The 20,195-nt window shown below is 35.1% G+C and overlaps 1 protein-coding gene across 4 annotated transcripts in view; it reads left to right on the top strand.

Annotated features, from left to right (window-relative positions):
• The window catches only part of EPHA7 (EPH receptor A7), a 163,491-nt gene extending 146,428 nt beyond the window's left edge, over window positions 1-17,063 (top strand). For all 4 annotated transcript variants that reach the window (XM_034670841.1, XM_011226305.3, XM_011226304.3 and 1 more), the window contains exons 11-17: window positions 438-623; window positions 1,230-1,291; window positions 2,936-3,145; window positions 3,858-4,007; window positions 10,470-10,663; window positions 11,625-11,780; window positions 13,538-17,063. In XM_034670841.1, the coding sequence (XP_034526732.1) occupies window positions 438-623; window positions 1,230-1,291; window positions 2,936-3,145; window positions 3,858-4,007; window positions 10,470-10,663; window positions 11,625-11,780; window positions 13,538-13,652 (1,073 nt within the window). In that variant the 3' untranslated portion in view covers window positions 13,653-17,063. The remainder of the gene's footprint in view (window positions 1-437; window positions 624-1,229; window positions 1,292-2,935; window positions 3,146-3,857; window positions 4,008-10,469; window positions 10,664-11,624; window positions 11,781-13,537) is intronic.
• Window positions 17,064-20,195: the final 3,132 nt, after the last annotated feature.

Genomic DNA, 20,195 nt, shown 5'->3' with positions numbered 1-20,195 from the left:
GCCTTTTAAGTCCGTGCAGAAAATTAATATGTGTGAATTATTTAAAGGAATATTATTTTGTATGTATACAACATATTTTCATAGTAATTATACATGTTGGATTCAACTCCCTTGAATTTAGCCGTCATGGTGCATATGAATTCCAGACTTTGAAGTTTTTAAAAAATACTTGCTTCTCAAACAGTAAAAGCAATCACAATGTTCAGAATTTGCAAATGCGCCCTTATGCTTTAATCACCAGTGTACATTGTATACTATATTTCAAATCTAAATGTTTTTTCTTAAAAAGTTTGCATTAATCCAGTTAAAAAATTACAGTAGTTTGTGTAACAGATAGTTTCACAAAGCTTACAATTGTTTTTTAGAATTATGCATTTACCTTGCAAGAAGAAAATATTTTTGAAATTAAAATATACCTGCCTATTCTATTACTTCAGGAGAATTTGGAGAAGTCTGCAGTGGTCGTTTGAAACTTCCAGGGAAAAGAGATGTTGCGGTAGCCATAAAAACCCTCAAAGTTGGTTACACAGAAAAACAAAGGAGAGACTTTTTATGTGAAGCAAGCATCATGGGGCAGTTTGACCACCCAAATGTTGTCCATTTGGAAGGGGTGGTTACAAGAGGTAGATATTGATATCTTTCATTTATCACATGGACTGTAAGAAATTAGTGTTATTTTGTACCTAATTAAAAAACCAAGTTATGAATATATTGTATATTCTAAATGAATGCTTTTTCTTGGTATATCACAGACTAACTTCTTCTTTTATGTTACCACCTCTGAAAAAAATCAGGATGAATGAAGGCAGGATGAGAGTTAAAGAATAAATCTGCTAGACAGATGGAGTGACTGATATCTTCATTCAGCTTCAACAGCCATAAAAGTGATACACTTTAGTCTTTACATTTTATATCAAGTGTCATTTTTTTTTCTGAGTTTCATTCATAGAGGAGTCAGAACACTCTGACTTTGTTGTTTAATTTTGTGAATCATAACTGTCTTCAGACATTTAATGACTGTGAGTTTAGCAGCAGCCCTGGGACGTTACAAACACTCACAGCTCACACATTCAGCCTTTCAGAAGAGCACCACATATCTCACAAGGGTGAGAATGGGAATAAGCCTGAAGTTTAGGTTATGGTTCCTGAAGCAATGCTTTTTTTCTTATATATATATATGTATGTGTATATATATATAAATGTGTGTGTGTATTTTTTTTTAATTTTAGGGAAACCAGTCATGATAGTAATAGAATTCATGGAAAATGGAGCCCTTGATGCATTTCTCAGGGTAAGAAACAAAATTATCCTCTCATTCTAAATATACTATCCATATTACCACTATAATTGTTTGATTTTTTTACAGTATAAAACGTAAACATTATAAACTTTAACAGATCAGAAAATTGCCTTTAAAAAGGCAGATTAGATTAAAGATCAGAGTCCTAGTCTGGATTGAACTAGAATCCTTTTGAGCACGTAAGTGATACATTGTGGTTTAAACAATAGTATTCATGAATATATTCCCTCAAATACAAAGGATACCTACCAGAAGCCTTTTAATTTGAATACATGTTATAGAGTAACATTTTACTTTTTCAGTACAAAGAGGTAATACAGAGAAGACTAAAAAATGAGATAACCATTCAGTATTAACATGATGATCCCAATTCTGTTCTCTGGAACCATTTCTGTCTTACTACTATGTGAACACTGAATGTAATAGAATTACTAACATTTTGAAAATTAATAATATGTGATTATTTTTATAATAAATTCTAAATATATAAACATACATATTTTTGCTCTGAGACTTTTCACCTAAGAATGTAAACACCTGTTAACATTTTTCCAAATGCTGAAGAGAATATAGTCTAAAGAATAAGAGGACATGCGGTTTTATCATATGTAATCTGGAATGATACATTCAATTTAAATTATAGACAATCAGAAGATTAAGAGATACATATGATATACATAACTCCCAATTCTTTGGAATAAGGCAGCACCTGGCAAGTTTATCAACTCAAACCAATACCCTCGTGCAACATATTTACGATTCAGTTGGAGAAATCTGTGAATTAAAATGGCTTAGAGGGGTGCCTGGATGGCTCAGTCCTTAAGCCTCTGCCTTTGGCTTGGGTCATGATCATGATCGCAGGGTCATGGGATAGAGTCCCACATTGGGCTGTCTGCTCAGCGGGGAGCCTGCTTCTGCCTCTCCCTCTGCCTGCCGCTCTGCCTACTTGTGCTCTCTGTCTCTATCAAGTAAATAAATAAAATCTTTATTTAAAAAAATGGCTTAGAAATAGGTGGTGGCCAGTCTGGTTGTAAAGAGCTCTCAATCCCATTTGCTAGTGCATCTGTTTTAGAGAATCTTTGTTGCAAGTAATGTTCCCACCAACAGCAGAACAAGGAAAAATATAAAATGAAAACAAAATCAGCCAGGATAATCATTTTTTACTTCTTAGTTTTTCTTCATCTTTAATCAAAAACTTTCTCCTTTCCCTTTTATATCTTCTGGAGAAAAAAATCTTAATCTTCATCCCTTTATATATTTCTAGATTGTATAATTTTTAGCAGGTGGAAAAAACACTTCATTGTCAAGGATAATATTTTCAGATACTCCATTGCCTAACTTTGACCCAAAAATCAGTGTATACTTTTGGACCCACATAATCTGATACTATTTTTAATCAGTACAAATAACATATCAATCTAAATAACTAAACGATTACCAAAACTCAATTTTGTATTATTGGAAGGTCAGTTGAATCAGCACCTGTTTTGTTTTTCACAAATGTCTATATTATATAGAAAATTAGTTAATAAATCTTATTATACTCTAGTGAATGACTAGTATGCAAACAGTTTTCACAGCAATTTTTTCCCTTTGAAAGTACAGTAAAGGACTTTTGTTCTTGTCTTCCCGTAGAAACATGATGGGCAATTTACCGTCATTCAGTTAGTAGGAATGCTGAGAGGAATTGCTGCTGGAATGAGATATTTGGCCGACATGGGATACGTTCACAGGGACCTTGCGGCTCGCAATATTCTTGTCAACAGCAATCTTGTTTGTAAAGTGTCAGATTTCGGCCTGTCCCGGGTTATAGAGGACGATCCAGAAGCTGTCTATACGACAACTGTAAGAAAAAGTCTCTTCCTGCACCTCTTTGTCTTCCAAAGGTTTTCCTACCAAGAAAACAGGACATAATATGAAACTAAACAGTAGAAAAGAGGCAGACTGACCTCAGCTTTTTGTTGTTGCTGTTTTTTCCTTTTGCAAGAATCATTGCTGCTTTTTCACTCTGTATAGACTAAGAGAAGAAGTAAGATCAGAATGGCAACATGCTTGTCTTATAGCAGGGCGTTCATAGACATGATATACAGTTTTATACAATAACATCTAGTTGCTAGCTTTCATAATTGTAGCAGAGAAATATAATCTCATTTTAAATAAAGATTTTAAAAGATTATTGACTATGCAAATTCTTACAACTTTTGTGAGATTAGAAAAAAAGGAAAATATATGAGGATTTAGTGAAATTGCCCACATTTCCTTCCATTTTAATAGTTATGTTGCCTAATTTGTTATTGTCTTTTGACTAGACTCTTGCCCTAAGACCACCAAAGGGCCCATTAAATTGAGTTGCCTTAAAAGTGAAAACTTGTAATGACATTTTAAAAAACAGATTGGTAAGTTTAAATACACTTAGAGAGATTCAAGGTGGATAGGTGGGATAACTGCAGAACTGCTAACCAAATATACAAGTGTTTAACTGTAGCTTTATGGTTCTGCTATAAATGATTTATAAGTTATTATGCATATTTAAAATTTCAATTTCTTTTTATAACAGGGTGGAAAAATTCCAGTAAGGTGGACAGCACCTGAAGCCATCCAATACCGGAAATTCACATCAGCCAGTGATGTATGGAGTTATGGAATAGTCATGTGGGAAGTTATGTCTTATGGAGAAAGACCTTATTGGGACATGTCGAATCAAGATGTAGGTGTTACGCTAGTTAAACAAAAAGGATTTCATACATTAATATCCATTGTTATTGGAACATGTAGGTAATGGCTCATAAGAAGAAACTTTTATAGAATTAGAAAAATATGATTGCTGAGTTTTCACAGTTATTCCCACAAAAATTACCATAAATTAGTGGTTCAATTAATTTCATTTTGAAGAATTGCTTTTTCTCTTCCTTTTTTTTAATCCTCTTGATGTAAGAGAAGCGTACAAAGGATATGTCCTCCTAATAAAGATAATGACGCTGTGCAGTGGGAAAGTCGCAGGAGTAAAAGAATCATTTGCAGAGAGGACGGGAAGGAAGGCTGTGCTTTTTTTTTTGTCTTCAAAGCTTATCTTTCTTTTCCTCTTAATGTCCTGAGAAAACAGGTTTAAACTATCTATCGTTGGTTGATTTGATTAAATTTTAATTTCATGAGACAAACTAGATGTTATGATCAATATTGGTAAGTGTTTCATAGTGATATTTTAGAATGTAATCACAATGGGAGTACTTTTGGAAATTCCTAAAAAATTAGCACTTAATTAAATATGCATCTTGATACACACTAAGGCATAAAACATGCTGTTATCCTTTGAGAAAAGAAGGTAATGGCAGTTCTTGGGGGCATACATCTCACACCAAGAGACCATTTATAAGAAATACAGCATAAGTGCAAGTGAATATTTGCTTCTATTAGGTTGAATTTTATGAAATTGGCATTCGTGTAGGTCAGAAACTTTCAAATACTGACAGATTCATATAGTTCAACTTACTGAAATGTGAGTGAAATTTAGATAAAAGTAGAGCAAGTGTAAAATCTAGGTGGGTACCCTGGATTTGAACTGGAACTCTGAGAAGACTTTGGTTCATAACTGAGAGAATTTACCAGGGGGGTACACTGAACAGTCCAGAAGCAAAAGCTCAGCAAAGTGTAGAGATGAACCAAATAGACTCACTGTCCTAGAACAGAGATGTGCACATTGCTAGTGATTTGATATGCAGATTAAGTTGGGGCAAATTGATGAAAGGCTTTATGAAGAAGTTTGGAAATGGTATAAATGCATGTTCTTGATGAGTGAAGAAGTAAGTGGTGCTTGAGGAAAGTCTGTACTGCCATTTAAAAGAAGGATGTGACCAGCAAACTGGAATAGTGAATTCTTGAAGTATTATATAAACGTGGACAGCAATAGAAGCTCACTAAAGTAAAAATTGAGTTATCTTTCAAAACAAGGTTGCAAACATTGTTCTATCAAATCAGTATTGGGGGTTTATTGTTAGAATTTACCGTATCAAATTCCTAAAATTTGTAAATAGTTATTTTTTGACAACTTAAGTCAGATCGTTTGTTGGTAAGGTTGAACAAGTTTCTGAATTAACTGAAAAGTTCACAGCCTGAAGAGGTGGACCTTTTAAGTCATCTAAATGTTTTAGTGTTTTGAACTGAGAGATGACATGAAACTTTTTTGTGGTTTTGGTTTTGGTTTTGGTTTTTCAAAGATAAAAGTCTAAATGATGAGTCCGTTTGGCAGAGGCAAAGTTGTTAATATTTGACAGGACTCAAGTGTCAAAGATTTCATGGACTGTCAAAATGTGGGCAAACAAATCCTTGGGGCAGAGAAAGAGAAATATTTACATTCCCTAGACACTCAGTGGAGTTTCATTTCTTTTGACACCTTCCTTCTGTACTAGATTCAAACATAAAAGGAATGACAGGAATATAAGATGACTTAAATTCAAAGTTCACTTAACTTCCAAAAAACAAATAATAGAAATGGTTAAAGAAGAAAAAAAATCTTCAATTTTAATTTTTAGAATTCCTTAAATGTTGTTTTTCCTGAAAACAGAATGTCAAAAATATGTAATTAGTGTATCAAGAATTAATAAATATTTTTTTTGATCAAATGAAATTATGTCTACAGGGACATTTACTTCTGACCTAGAACGTTTAGCGCTATCTTTCCTCTTTTTTGTAATTTTGAAGGTTTGAATTATAAATTCAGACAATAGTTTCTATAATAGTAGGAGATTACCTACACAATTGTTTTTATAGTGAAATTGATATTAATATTCCTCTTATAGGATAATACTCATTATTTTATACTTATGTTGTTAAAGTGCTATTTGAGTAATTACATGTTTTAGTTTCAAAATACAAATGGTGAAAAAAATGAATAATTCAAAATAATGAATTTTATTCTGGCAAAAAATTCTCTAGATAAAAGGTTTTTTACTTTAAGTCTCTGGTAGGAGTTCATGGAGAAACTTAAGAGATCTGACAACCCCCAGTGCATATGGAAATTTTGCGTAGGTGCAAATAGATTGTGTTTTCTGGGAAGTTTACTTTCAACAGGTCTAACTAGATATTACTTTTAATTAGTTTAGATTTATTTATTAAGTGAATTGATTAACTTAACATTGTTCCAATTTAGTTGCTAGGAATTTGCGGAGGATTTTAGAAAGTCTTCAAATTTCAAATGCCTTGAATTTTAAGACTTTTCATAAGACACCGTGAGAAACAATATGTAAATTGATCATTATGTTTGTAAGCAAGTCCACAAAATTCCAGGCTGAATGCTGAATAAAGGGAGGTTTCTGTGATCACTCTGAACAGACCATAGGTATTGTAGAAGTCAGTAAGGTAGATAGTTTCCAGAAGGCTTTATTTGCATGGTGGGCAGGGCAGTGAGCAAGAAAATCTTGGGAAAAGAGAGTTTGCATGTGTCTGATGATCCCCAAATCCAAACAGGTTATCACTTGATTAGAACTTGAATGGATTCTTACTGTATTTTCGTGTACTTATAACTTTCTTGAATTTTCACTGTAATGGGAGCAGTTAGAATTTAGTTATTTGCTATTAAAATTGAGGGTGAGCTTCCCAAATAAATTTCTGATTTTCATTCTTAAAAATCTGCAGATGTTTGGCCCTTTCTGTAATGGCCTTTCAAAGAAAAATCTTTATATAAATTCAGTCAAACATAATGAATATTACAAAAATTGAAAATATGCTTAGTTGGCATTCACAGTAGCTATTTTTAATTAAAATGTGTGTCTTAATTAGTTGAAATAAAACTTTTACCCTCAAATTTTGAAATTTTGAAATTCTTTATATAGATTATATATTTTTCTGTTTATAGTACTCAACAAAGTCATTTCTTCTCACTTTAAGCTAGACCAATATAGTGTTAGTTTAACTTGTAAGTAGTCATAAGGATGATAAAAACAATTAAGTTTCCATAAAGTTAAATTATTAAAATTGTTCATTAAAAGACATTTTAAGAGCTTCAAAAAATATACTACCCTTTAACTAAATTTACTCTGTTAAATTGTGAGCCCTGTTTTTCCTTTTAAAAGTCACCACTGATTTATGACTTTGTATTTTTTATATTATGATAGAAACAAAATTATGGGGGTTTTTTGGTGAAACTTTGCCATAATCCCATATGTGTGGTCCAGAATATTCAGTTGCATAAAATGTGGGTCATATATTACTGTGAGGTTAATGGAATGGAAATGAGCATGAGCAAAGAGCAAAAGTTAATCATGTTCAATCCCATTTTGAGTTATTACAGGCCCATTATCATGGGGTTTTTCTGTATTCCTTTTTCTCTTAATTACAATGATCCTACTATAATAATACTGAAACACTTTGCAGCAAGTAACTTTTGTTTTTATTTCTAAGTATTTCTTCACAGTATATACCAAAGAAGGGCTCCCTATATAAATGTCATTTACCAAAGTCACTTCCTATTAATCTGGGACCTATCTAGAATTAGAAATTGCTTAAAGTTTTTCTGTTTTCTTTGACTTTTATTAAAATATTAAGGATAGATCTGGGTCCAAGGGGTTTCTGGTAGTTTCACAAGAAGTGTCTTAAATGGATTTTGTGAATAATTACATGATGCTCTAAGAAGTGTAGGTTCAACCATATTATCTGTGTGCCTTGTTGTTTCCAAGAATGTATAACTATTTGCAGAAAGTGCTTTTTACTTTCCCAACTGGAAATAAAATGCAGCTAACCAAATAAAAACTGTAGAAACTCAATTCTCTCTAGCGCTCCGAGAGGTAGGTGCATGATCCCTAATGGGAAATTTAGGGTCCCAAATTCCACTCCCCGTCCAGAGCATCTCTTATTTTAAATGCTATCTTTAGCTGCTCTCCCTTAAAAAATTTGTAAACCACTCTATCTTTGAAAGCCAAAGTTTCATTTTGTGCTGAAATAAATGTTTCTCTGCTGTAATAATAGGAATCATGAAATTCCTATAATGCAATAAGACAAACCACAGAGGGTTCATTAACTCCTTGTAAGAGTCATTTAATAGTACTACGTTCATTGGCACAAAGACTTAAGAATATATGTTCTTATGAAGGCTTGGAGAGCTGCTGAAGAGTGTTAATGTCAGGAGGACCTTGATAAGATTTAGATTTACATTTTATTATTTTTTATTTTATTTTTAAGTAATCGCTACACCCAACGTGGGACTTGAATTTACACCCCCAAGATTAAGAGTCTCATGCTCCAGGGACCGAGCCATCCAGACAGCCCTAGATTTGCATTTTTAAAGATTATTTACAGGACAAGATAAATGGAAAGATCACTCTAGGTTCATTCTTCCTTTCTGGACATCTGAAGACAAACAACAAGCAGGGACATAGGTTAGAAGGTGGTTCAGAATAATAAGGACTGCACTCATGTTATGAGCAGGGGAGTGGAGTCCTGTCAAATCAGAAAGATGCTGCTTATGTTCAAATACAGGCAACCTCAAATATAACGAAAGCCACCTTTTCCCAATTAAAAAAAAAATGCCTCCCGATTGTTTATTATTTGGTCATTTTGAATATATAAATTTTTAGAGGTTGTCAATTTACTTATTCACAACTTAAGCCACTGTTTAAATAACTTAAGCCAGCCTTCCAGAGGACAAGTAAACTGATGTGTAAGAAGTACAAGGTGTAGTAATCAGGAGAATTTCACCTGAGGATTTTATCTTACAGTACTTTTCAAAAATTACTATAATTAAGTTAATCTATTTACCTTTAAAATTTTATCAACTTGCATTGATTTTTCTTAAAGTGTAGGTTTTTTTATAGTGTACTTTTTTTCTTTCCTTATACGAAGGATTTTCTGTAAAAATTGTTGATGCCAGCTATTTTATTCATCCCAATCGGCAACCTTTTACATTTTAATGTGCTATTCTTGAATGTCAACAAGCATCTTAGGGATATGTTTCCCTACAAGTATTAAGTTAATCAACATTTCTTAAAGCCATCTTTTTGTCTGCCTACATTTGGCTTTATTTTCTTCAAAAACTCAAGGATACCTTTGTTTTTTTCCAGAGGTTTGTTTTTTTTTTTTTAAGCATTTCTACTGCTATTATGTCAGTCAGTATCAAAAAGGATCTGTTAATCCCCCTTGATATTATGTTAATGTTTTACAAGTCCTTATTTATGTTGCTTGACTTCTTAATTATTTTCCTGTGCTGCTCTGATTTGTAACAATTAATGATTTTTAAGATCTATTTTTGCTTTCCAAATAAAGAAAAAGAAACAAGTCTGAATAAGTAGCTTTCAGACTTTTTGATTGCCATGTGACCATATCCTTGGAGACTTATTTTTCCTGAATATTCAAAGCTTGTTGCAGTGTCTCAGGCTGCTATTAGATATAAAGAGAAAGTGATGTGCTGATAAAACTTGAACTACCAGCACTCTGAGTGGGAAAGCCCTAATTTCTAACCTTTCCCAGTTTCCGGGTGTAACCCTTTGCCTGGCCCCTTCCCAAGGCTGATTTCAGTCTGCCAGTGTGAGGTCACTAAACTTGGAGTTGGAAAGTGGTACAGTCACCTTCATGAACCACCTGTATACTCCTCGATCCAGCACACCACTATATATTAAAACCCTATACACTTTCCTAAGTAGATAGGCTCCATATTATTTAAAATAAGAGTGTGCTTGGTAATATTTTCTATCAAAGCATATTCATGTATTTTGAGATCTTGTATGAAAGTGTTATTTGAACCCTGCAAAAAGTGAAACTTTGGAGGGGCGATTCTGGGTACCTCAGACCTTCTTCTTACAACTTGAAGAATCCATACATCCATACACATACATGTACATGTACAGCCATATGCAAGTAAAATGGTTTTATAACATATTCTCTTTTCAAAACCTCTGGGATGCCATGAAAATTTTTCCATCTATTGCACCCTGGGTGACCTTAATTGCTGCTCCTAATTCCTGAATCAACCAGGAAATATCATGATCTCATGCTGTTCCAGCACCCCTTAGTAACACATTGAATGTTCTTGGGTGTTCAGGAAAACAATAAGCAAGTCTTTTGCAAAGCTTCAAAGGGCGCTTCACTCTTATCTAGATAAATCAGTTTGCCTACTAGACAATGCATGTTATTATAATTTAACCTCAATCAGTAATATTTTTAATGTCCTTTTGGCTATTAGGTTATAAAAGCAATAGAAGAAGGTTATCGTTTACCAGCACCCATGGACTGCCCAGCTGGTCTTCACCAATTGATGCTGGATTGTTGGCAAAAGGAACGTGCAGAAAGGCCAAAATTTGAACAGATAGTTGGAATTCTAGACAAAATGATTCGAAACCCAAATAGTCTGAAAACACCTTTGGGAACTTGTAGTAGGTAAGAAATACCTAAGGGAATGAAATCTGGGGGACATTCAAATACTCACTTAAGCCATTTATCTCCTCGGTCCTAACCCAAAAGCAAATTGACATGTGTGTTAAACTATAAACTGATGTAAAATGTACGTGTTCGCAGAAGTTTTTGTTTTTTTCTTTTCAGATGGCTTACCTTAATTAAATTAGTGTTTAACAAGACCCATTATTATTGCCTTTTGGTTTTCTTAAAACTTATGGCAGTTATCACTGGCTGTCATTTTTAGAAGACTTTCCAAACTGGAATTTTGTGCTTAAGTGGCATTTCACATTTTCAAATCAGTATTATTGTTATGTGGGTCTTTATTACTATCACCTTACTTTTTTGCATGTCGCATTTTCTTTGCTTTGAGCTATTTAGTTAGATGAGTGTGTGAAGTTAAAGTTTATGACAGTAGCTCAGTACACGACGAAAGAGCTTGGCTCGCCCCGTTGCGAGGAGCACTAGAAACCATTCGGCTCCAGCCACCGGGTAAACCGGATGCTCGTCGTGTCCTTGCAGAGGTGTGTGAACTCGCCAGGCGTTCTCAGGCACCATCAGTGTGGCGAAGGCACGTTCTCAGTAGCACCGCATGGTCTGAACAACTTAGTCCACAGTCAAATGTGCTTCTTTTACTCCCAGTTGCTCTTGGCAAAGCAAATGAACAAATAAATATGGACTGACTACAAATATTGTGGGCTGTACTTTAAAAATGTGTGGAAGGCACATCTGGTGGTCGTCAAATCTAAATAAAATGTAAATTTTGGAATTTGTAGTTACCCGGCAACCTTCAATTCGTATTAACTTGTCTGTTTATCTGTTACTGTAACACCCATTAGAATATGTAATTTTATCTTTACACTCTTATTTTTGTATGAGCTAAGACATTCTTTCCTTAGTAGTTCATGAAAAAAAAAATTGCTTTTCTGTTTTCATTCGTATCTAGGCCAATAAGTCCTCTTTTGGATCAAAACACTCCTGACTTCACGACCTTTTGTTCAGTTGGAGAATGGCTACAAGCTATTAAGATGGAAAAGTATAAAGATAACTTCACAGCAGCTGGCTACAACTCCCTTGAATCAGTGGCCAGGATGACTATTGAGTAAGTTGAAACTCTCAAAATTCTATTTAAACATATATTACATAATCCGAGCTTTATACGTCAGGTCATCTGCCATTTACTAACGAGATGTAAACCACAAAATCAGGGAGAAAAATATCTCTTTAATAAGTGCCTTCTATGTGCCAGGTATTGTGCTAACTAGACCTTTGAACTTACAGTATGTTTTTAAACTCTCACAGCAATAATTTTCTTCAGTCAGTAGTTTTATATACAACAAGGCACAGGCTCAGAGAATATAAGTATTTCCCCAAAACTGACTCAACTAGAAAGTGGTAGCTCATTTGTCTCGGTAGCCAGTGTTCTAAATGCCACGTGGGGAGCCGTCCACTTTCTGTAACCACTGTATCATTTAGGTGCCTATGCATTAAAGAAACTTTCTCCATTGCAAAGGAGGATTTCTTTCACCATGTTTGTAAGACATTAAAAACTCAAAGCTTCATACCCGATACCAAATGCATCATCACATCCAATAGGATTACTTTCTGAAGAGGTCCAAGGGCGCTTAATTCAATTAACTGAACATAAGTTCAGCTTATGTTTTGGAAGGGTATGATTGACTCATTTTTTTTTAACTTGAAGAATGACCTCATAAAACAACTTCTGAAATTGCTGTGAACTGGAAGTGAAAAGAGCTAAATTTTCCTCTCTGGCTCCCTCACTGATTACGTGGTCTTAGGAAATCCACTTATTATCTCCGAATGTCAGCTGCTTTGGCTGCAACATAACTCACAGGCAATGAAGTTTCTCTCGGTCAATGTGTTTGAAAATGGGAAACAGTTTTCAAGGTCCTATTAGTGGGTCCAGCGTCTGTAGTGTTGTGCAAAGCGTTTCACATTTTTCAGCTGAGAAGCCAGCAATCGGCTACCCTTTCCTGGCACGTCAGGAAGTGGCATCTCCGTGAAGTTACGTGTATGCGTGCTATCTCATTTGGTGTCCTTCTACTCACCACGTGGAAGAGCTGGCCCAGTGACACCTCATCTCTCCAAAGCAGTCTCCTTCCCTGAAAAACGAGGATCCTCAAAGTCTTATTAGACCACTACCATGAACCACTACACTACCGTACTGTTGCTCTATTTTAGCCACTTGCGAACACCCAAGCTCAATCTTCCCAGCTATTAGGAAAGGTAAAAGTACATGCAAAGACACAGCTAGTTGATGTCACATTTAAGCTATTAAACAGAGGCATTGCACATTTTAGAAAGGAATTTTTTTCTAAAATGTAGCCAAATGATCGAACTGCGCCGGATTTGGGTATACAACGAATAACATGCTCAGAATTACCCCATAATAGTGAAACTCAGTATAAATCTTTTGGTGATCGTTGAAGATTCTTGATTTACTAGAGCCCAAAATGCTTACATCCGCACTGTATCCTGTTGTAACCATTACAAATTTTAAACTTCACTTAGGTTCAAGAATACATTTCCAGTAGCGTTTCCTGGTCTTCCCTTAAGAATAATTTTAAGACTTTGATAATATCGTATGCAGAATTTCAGATCAGCTGAAAAATAACTTAGGGCAAATTGAGAGCCCGAGCAGTCAGGTTCTTGCGAAGCAGCACGCCGGTGAAGTTTGCCAGTCCGACCCACTGCAGGAATATGATTGTAATCCCAAGACCCCCAGATAAGATCTGTTTGCCTAAGATAAACAGATGATTTAATTAAAGAGCTGATGACAGTTGAGTACCAGATAAATTCTTTGTAAGGTAACTAACAAAATGCATTTGTCTTTTTCAGAGATGTGATGAGTTTAGGGATCACACTGGTTGGCCATCAGAAGAAAATCATGAGCAGCATTCAGACTATGAGAGCACAAATGCTACATTTACACGGAACTGGCATCCAAGTGTGATGAGCGTTTCTGCCTTGTGGGGGAGATTATGGACTTCGAGAGAACAGTACTGGCCTTCGGTATATGCAAAAGAATGCTGCTAGAAGACAGTTGATGCCCTGGGTCCTTCCTACAGTGAAGAGAAGATTTAAGAAGCACCTATAGACTTGAACTCCTAAGTGCCACCAGAATATATAAAAAGGGAATTTAGGATCCACCACTGGTGGCCAGGAAAACAGCAGTGACAATAAACAAAGTACTACCTGAAAACATCCAAACACCTTGAGCTCTCTAACCTCCTTTTTATCTTATAGACTTTTTAAAATGTACATACAGAATTTAAGAAAGAATATATTTGTCAAATAAAATCATGATCTTATTGTTAAAATCAATGAAATATTTTCCTTAAATATGTGATTTCAGACGATTCCTTTTTAAAATCATTTGTGTTTATTCTTCATAAGGACTTTGTTTTAGAAAGTTGTTTATAGCTTTGGACCTTTTTAGTGTAAATCTATGACACATTACTACACTGGGTACCTTTGAAAGAATCTCGAATTTAAAAAAAACAAACTCATAGCATGATTGAAGATATATCTCTGTCAGAACATTGGTATCCTTTTTGTGCCATTTTATTTTGTTTAATCAGTGCTGTTTTGATATCATTTGCTAATTGGCAGGTAGTCAAGAAAATACAAGTTGCCAAGAGCTCTGGTATTTTTTAAAAAGAAATTTTTTTGTAAAGATCAGACAACACACTATCTTTTCAATGAAAAAAAGCAATAATGATCCATAAATACTATAAGGCACTTTTAACAGATTGTTTATAGAGTGATTTTACTAGACAGAATTTAATAAAAAAAACGCAAATTGTAGGTTTATGACTATAAAAAAATTGAGGCACTTCATCTAAAGAGTGTTGGTGAAGGCAAGTCTCTGAGAGCAAGAACTATCCAGTGTTATCTAAAATTTAATCTGAGCACATCGAGATTTTTTCAATATTGAGACATTAGGAAATTTAGGAGAAATAGTTGACGTATATTTTATATCCTGTTCTGTTTAATGCAGTCCAAACACGACAAGAAAGAAGTAAGTTTTATATTAGAACTCTGAAGAAGGAGAAAAGGGGCAGTTCACATTTTTCACCTTTCAAAAACAAATCAGCTGCACGGAAATCACCCTTGCAGTTTTTAAAAAGTCTTTTATTTGTGAACGCTGATGTCAGAAGCTTATTAAATGAAAGAACTCTTTTTACCGTGTAAGGAAGAGGTGAAGGATCTGGCTGTTTTTTTTTTTAAGCTTTATTTATTAAACCATATTATTTGATTACTGTGTTAGAATTTCATAAGCAATAATTAAATGTGTCTTTATAGCTATTTCAGGAATGTATACATATTGTGAGTAATGCTTTCAAAGTTACGAAAATCATGAACTACCCCAGAATTGAACTGTTGTACTTCCAAAGAGAATTGGGCTGTTTATAATGATTTTAATAGAGAAAGATCCCAGGGATCGGTCATAATTGGTCTTGTTTGATAATGTGGGCATCCACAAGCAAACAAACAACAGAAACAAAAACCTGTAAATGTTCCTTTGTAAAACTTGTAAATTTTATTTATACTGTCTTGTTTTGTACACACATTTCTCTGTAGTGGGCTCTGAATACATTGAAAATGCACTATATTTTTCTATTTTACTTGCAGAGCATCACAAAAGAACAGGTATTTTCAGTGCTACATAATGTGTTTTCCCACATTTAGGACCAAAGATGGCTATAGAAAAACTCAAATGGATTGCTTCCCAAACCCCTCCCCACCCTTTTTTTTTTCCTTTTAAATCACTGTACAGTGTTATTTGATATTTTAATTTATTTTTCGATTGACTAGAAAAATCATTTTAATTTCACTAAAATGTTTTTTGTCCCTAAGGAAAAATAATCTGTAAAATAACTTTAATTAGCATAATACAGTCACCTAGATACTTCCATTTGTAATCTTTGTAATAGACTGTAAATATATTTTTGGAACTATAACACAATGTGCTTGAGGGTTATTTTTCAGTGTCTGCAGTGTATACAAGTGTTTATACTAAGTACAGCACTTTACAATTCTAATCAGTAGCATTGGCCTTTGAGAGAATGAGTGAAAGAGTTTGAGTGAGTGTTCCTAATTCCGTTTGGATTCTAAACTCACTAATAATGAAGTTCTTTTCCTGTTCATAGCTTAAGGTGCTTATTTTTTCTATTAAAATTAAATTAACAAAAAGCCATTCTAGAAATAGAAGACATAGTATGGTACATGCAAACGGTGTCTTTCCTGCTTTTTTCTAGCTCTAGATTGATCGTTGAGTAGTCTTTCTTGAGTAGAAGGGCAGAATAAAAGTTTTTTTGAGTTTTTTTTCAAAAATAACTTTTTTCTTCAGCAATATACCTCATCTGCCTTAAATTTTTTACAGCTCTTTACAGGGAAAGGGGAGAAGGGATGGGAAAGACACACAGCACAATAGGAAGTGTATGAATACATCACTCTCTTGTTCGTAGGTTTCTTTTCCCAATCAACGTTATGATTTCAAAATACATGTATGTGATACAAATATTCAGAGAAAAAGATTTAATATTGTAAAGCTGATTGTAATACTCTCTTCCAGAAAGAGATGAAATGGTATAACGATAAGAATGTACAACTTGCACCTTGAAATCTTTTTTTTTTTTTTTTGATAAATTAGTGCTCAGGGGAGGAAAGGTAGAGAAAGCGAACGTCAAAAACAGAATTCAAAAATTATTAAAAATGCAAAAGGACATGGCCTCCTTGCTTTAATAGAGCCACCTTTTTTTAGAATGCTGTCTTCACACTTGACTTGTGTTTTGCATTCAGTACTGAAATAAAAGTAACTTTTATTACATCTGAATCTAACATTTTCTCAACAATCGATCTGGGCCTTGTTTACTCGAACTGGTGGTCTATGCTTGTCAGAGCACTATTAGTTGAATCATATTGTATACTTATGTAATCTACATTAGCTAGTACTATTTAGGACTATATTTTAGTTGCTCCTCTTATCCGTGTTTTTAAGACAATTAAAATGGTGTAATTCACCTCTCTCTCTTTTTTTTATTTTTTAATTTAGGTAATGCTGATATTCTCCCTTTTGTTTCCTGAGTGGCCAGAACGGTGCTACTCGCTGATGCGCATGTTCAAAGAAATTACTGATGTGTATTTTTTTGCTCTATGTGAAGAAATCATGGGGAACTTGGGGTGAGATGTGCTTTTTGTTGGTTGAATTTGTCCCTCCTTGCCTAAGAATTATTACAGGGGTCATCCTTTTATAAGGACAAACTGCTTTTAAACAGTGTCTTCAATGTATCAAGCACAAATAACTCTTTCTTCAACACGAATCATACGTCTCTTTTTACCAGCTTAAAATAATAAACGAGTCTATTAGACAATGTAAAGAAAATCCTGTCTCCAATCATTGGCGGGTTCCTTTATGTCCCTTACTCATTTATTTTCTTACACAATATCATGAAAGGAGATGTCTAGAGTAAAGGTTTCATTGAAATATTTCAGTGGACCAATCAGAATACAAAGAAAATTAATAGCCACTGATTCCCTTCATCCTTTTGCACAGTGACTTAATTCCACTCTAATTATTATGGAATAACAAGTTAAGACTATATCTTCAAAGAACCCTACTATCAAACATTTTAGTTAAAACCCTCATTGTTCTTTTTTTTTTTTTTTGAAACTGCAACTCCGTGGTACTAACAAGGATATTTGCGTGTGAAAGGAAATATTTTGTCATCAGACCCTGACAAATACTTTAGACACTTGATACAAAACGGCAAGTTAGGGAGCTTTGTCATTTAAGATGCTGCAGGACGCAAACAGGATCCAGAGCAAACGGAAGCGGTGATAAAACCTGGTGGTCTGCCCAGGTCGTTTGCCGTTGACCCTGACCCCCGATCATTCCAACGTGGCCCCTGCAGCACAGGGATCTAAGCGACCCCTACTCTGCAGCATTGCCGTTTGAAGCTCTACAAACTCTTAACAAATATCTAAACATGTTTTCAAAGATGAGAATAGACCCAGACCAGACGAGGTGCTATCACTGCTTATCACTTGTGATGCTGAAGCTCAGGCGAGGCGAGGCTGACACACAAGGTTTAATCTTGAAGTCCTGGTCCCTGACCGTTCTACAGGCAAGGCCCTTGGGACGTTCACACGGTGATGGCCAGTCACATGAGCTCTTGAAGGACTGGATTCCGTAAGCAGTACAAAAATATGCTATCCTACCAGCATGGGTTTCCCTGCAAAATTGTAAAGCTGTGAAAGATACATAAGTTCTATCACTAGGTAAGAAAGAGATTTGAAACACACAGTGATCATCAGTAACAATTCTTTTGTTGATACACTTTTAACTCCTACTTTTACCATTTGTTTCTCATTTTTAGCTGCAATGAAAACTCAGTCTCAGTTTTGAGGAAAGCTGATGAAAGGAAGACGCATAAAGCAAAAAGGCGATCAAATTCCTGAATGTAAAAAATCATTAACTAACTCCTGATACTAACAAATGGGAAAAGACAGTGCCTGGTGACTGGCAAAGGTCCAAGCTGCCCTGAGGGGAACACCATCCTCTTGGCTTATTGTCAGTGTCCCCTCAATTCCCCCTACCTGGCTGCTTTTCCTGCTCTGGCTGGTACATCTCAGCTTGAAGAATACAGGCAGGAGAATATATATAATATTTCGACAGCAATGCTTCTGTGAGCCTCATCAGAGTTAAGTGCTGTAAGGGGATATTTTTTTTCAAGTTCAGTGATTGAATGTAATTAAATCTATAATTAAACAATAAAAGACCTCTTCTGATTGACCTTGAGGTTAAAATAAATTTAATTAATTGATCTAATTTAATTGGACCGATTGCACAAAGTTTGGTAGGTAACGGTAAGTAGCTCCAGTGTTCTGTAGGTATGTAACAGCACTAGGAATCCTTTATGTGTGTAACAGTAGTAGGGATTTCTAACTTTCCAGCATTTGATGATTTGGAGATAGTAGCGAGTGAAGTGTCTATTCAAAGCCTCCATAAATAGCAAATAAAGCTCAATCAGATATAACCTGCAATATGTGTATCATCATTTCAAATATCCCAGATTTCTACTGCTGAAAATTATTCTCGTTTCCCTTTTGAAATACACAGCCTTTAATTAAGAATATTTGTGGATTTTATACCTAAATAAAGAATGCACAATATATTTTTAAATGAGTGGTTAGTCATAGATCTTAATTAAAGATGCTCATGGGCACATTGGTTTTTTAAGTAATGTTGGGTTCGCTTAGTAGAGAACAAATCTATATCGTTCAAATCTCACCATTCCACTATGTAACCCAAACTAATTAAAGACAATGACTGAACAACAAACTCTAGTAAAACAAACAGAGAAAATTAAACTATATATGTAGAATGAGTGTTCAGATAAGACACGTTTTCAAAAATATTTTGCAATTCATAATAATGAGGCAAACAACTCAAGAATCCTTTTTAAAAGTGATGTGAATTTGCAGACACTTACTACACAGCTAGGATAGACTCTGCGGCAAAGTAAAAGAGAAAGTCCTAAGTTTAACCTGATATCCCTCTGTCAGTTTGCAAGAGAGGTGCACACTGCTAACATTAAAAACCCGACAGAATCCGAGGCTAAACTGGGCTCTTTCCAGGGGAAAGAGACCCACACATTTCTTCAGCTCTGACGTTTGCACAAGTGTTTTCAAGGCTCTACTGGGCAGGGCATCTGCTGACCGTGCATGACTGAAATTCTGTGTTTTCACGAGATCTCTAGTTGCACACCAAGCTCCATGTGTATTCACCAGAACCCAACTTCACAGACAAAAACCAGGAAACCTGATGCTACAAACAGACCTGCTGAGCTCTACCTGACAAACGGACGGGAGTCAACGCATGGGCTGTCTGAGCTAGTTCCGTGACAGCACTTCTCTAAAAGAAGTGCCAGCTGTTAGGTCAGGTGTGGTGTGGGACCAGCTGAATGCGGAGCACCGAAATCTCCTCTGATCTACTAACAAAGCAAGGCCAGCAAACACTGAATAATACCATCCTTCAGATTTTCAAGTGTGTATTAAAGGCAGGGATAAATTATAGGAAACCGAGAGAGTCAGACGGGAGAAGCTGAGTTTAATGAGAGAAACAATGCAGAGCTATTGGCAATTCTGACCAGAAAAAGGCTGTGGTGGGAATGAAGTTTGAGGGACCACAGTCTGGCAGTGGTGCCTGACATATGAATTAATTCCTCTTTGTTTCTGGATCAGAGCCATAGAATATACTCTCTGCCTCCATAGCTTGGCTCTTCATTTTTGCATTCCCTCTTACTTTTCTAAATGGGGGAAATTCCTCTCAAATGAGACACGTCTCAAATTTCCTTCCTCTAAGTCTTCGCTTCCTGACACCTAGCAGGCAGAATCATCTTTCCTGTGCTTTGCTTACGCTGCCGTGCTGAGGTTCTCCCACTGCGCTCTGTCTGATTATTTGTCTGTGTGTCTCTCCCGCTGGATCAAG

This window comes from Ailuropoda melanoleuca, chromosome 10, assembly GCF_002007445.2.
Source record: "Ailuropoda melanoleuca isolate Jingjing chromosome 10, ASM200744v2, whole genome shotgun sequence".
In the NCBI taxonomy this organism is placed as follows: Eukaryota; Metazoa; Chordata; class Mammalia; order Carnivora; family Ursidae; genus Ailuropoda; species Ailuropoda melanoleuca.
This window is presented reverse-complemented; position numbering and strand designations above follow the sequence as displayed.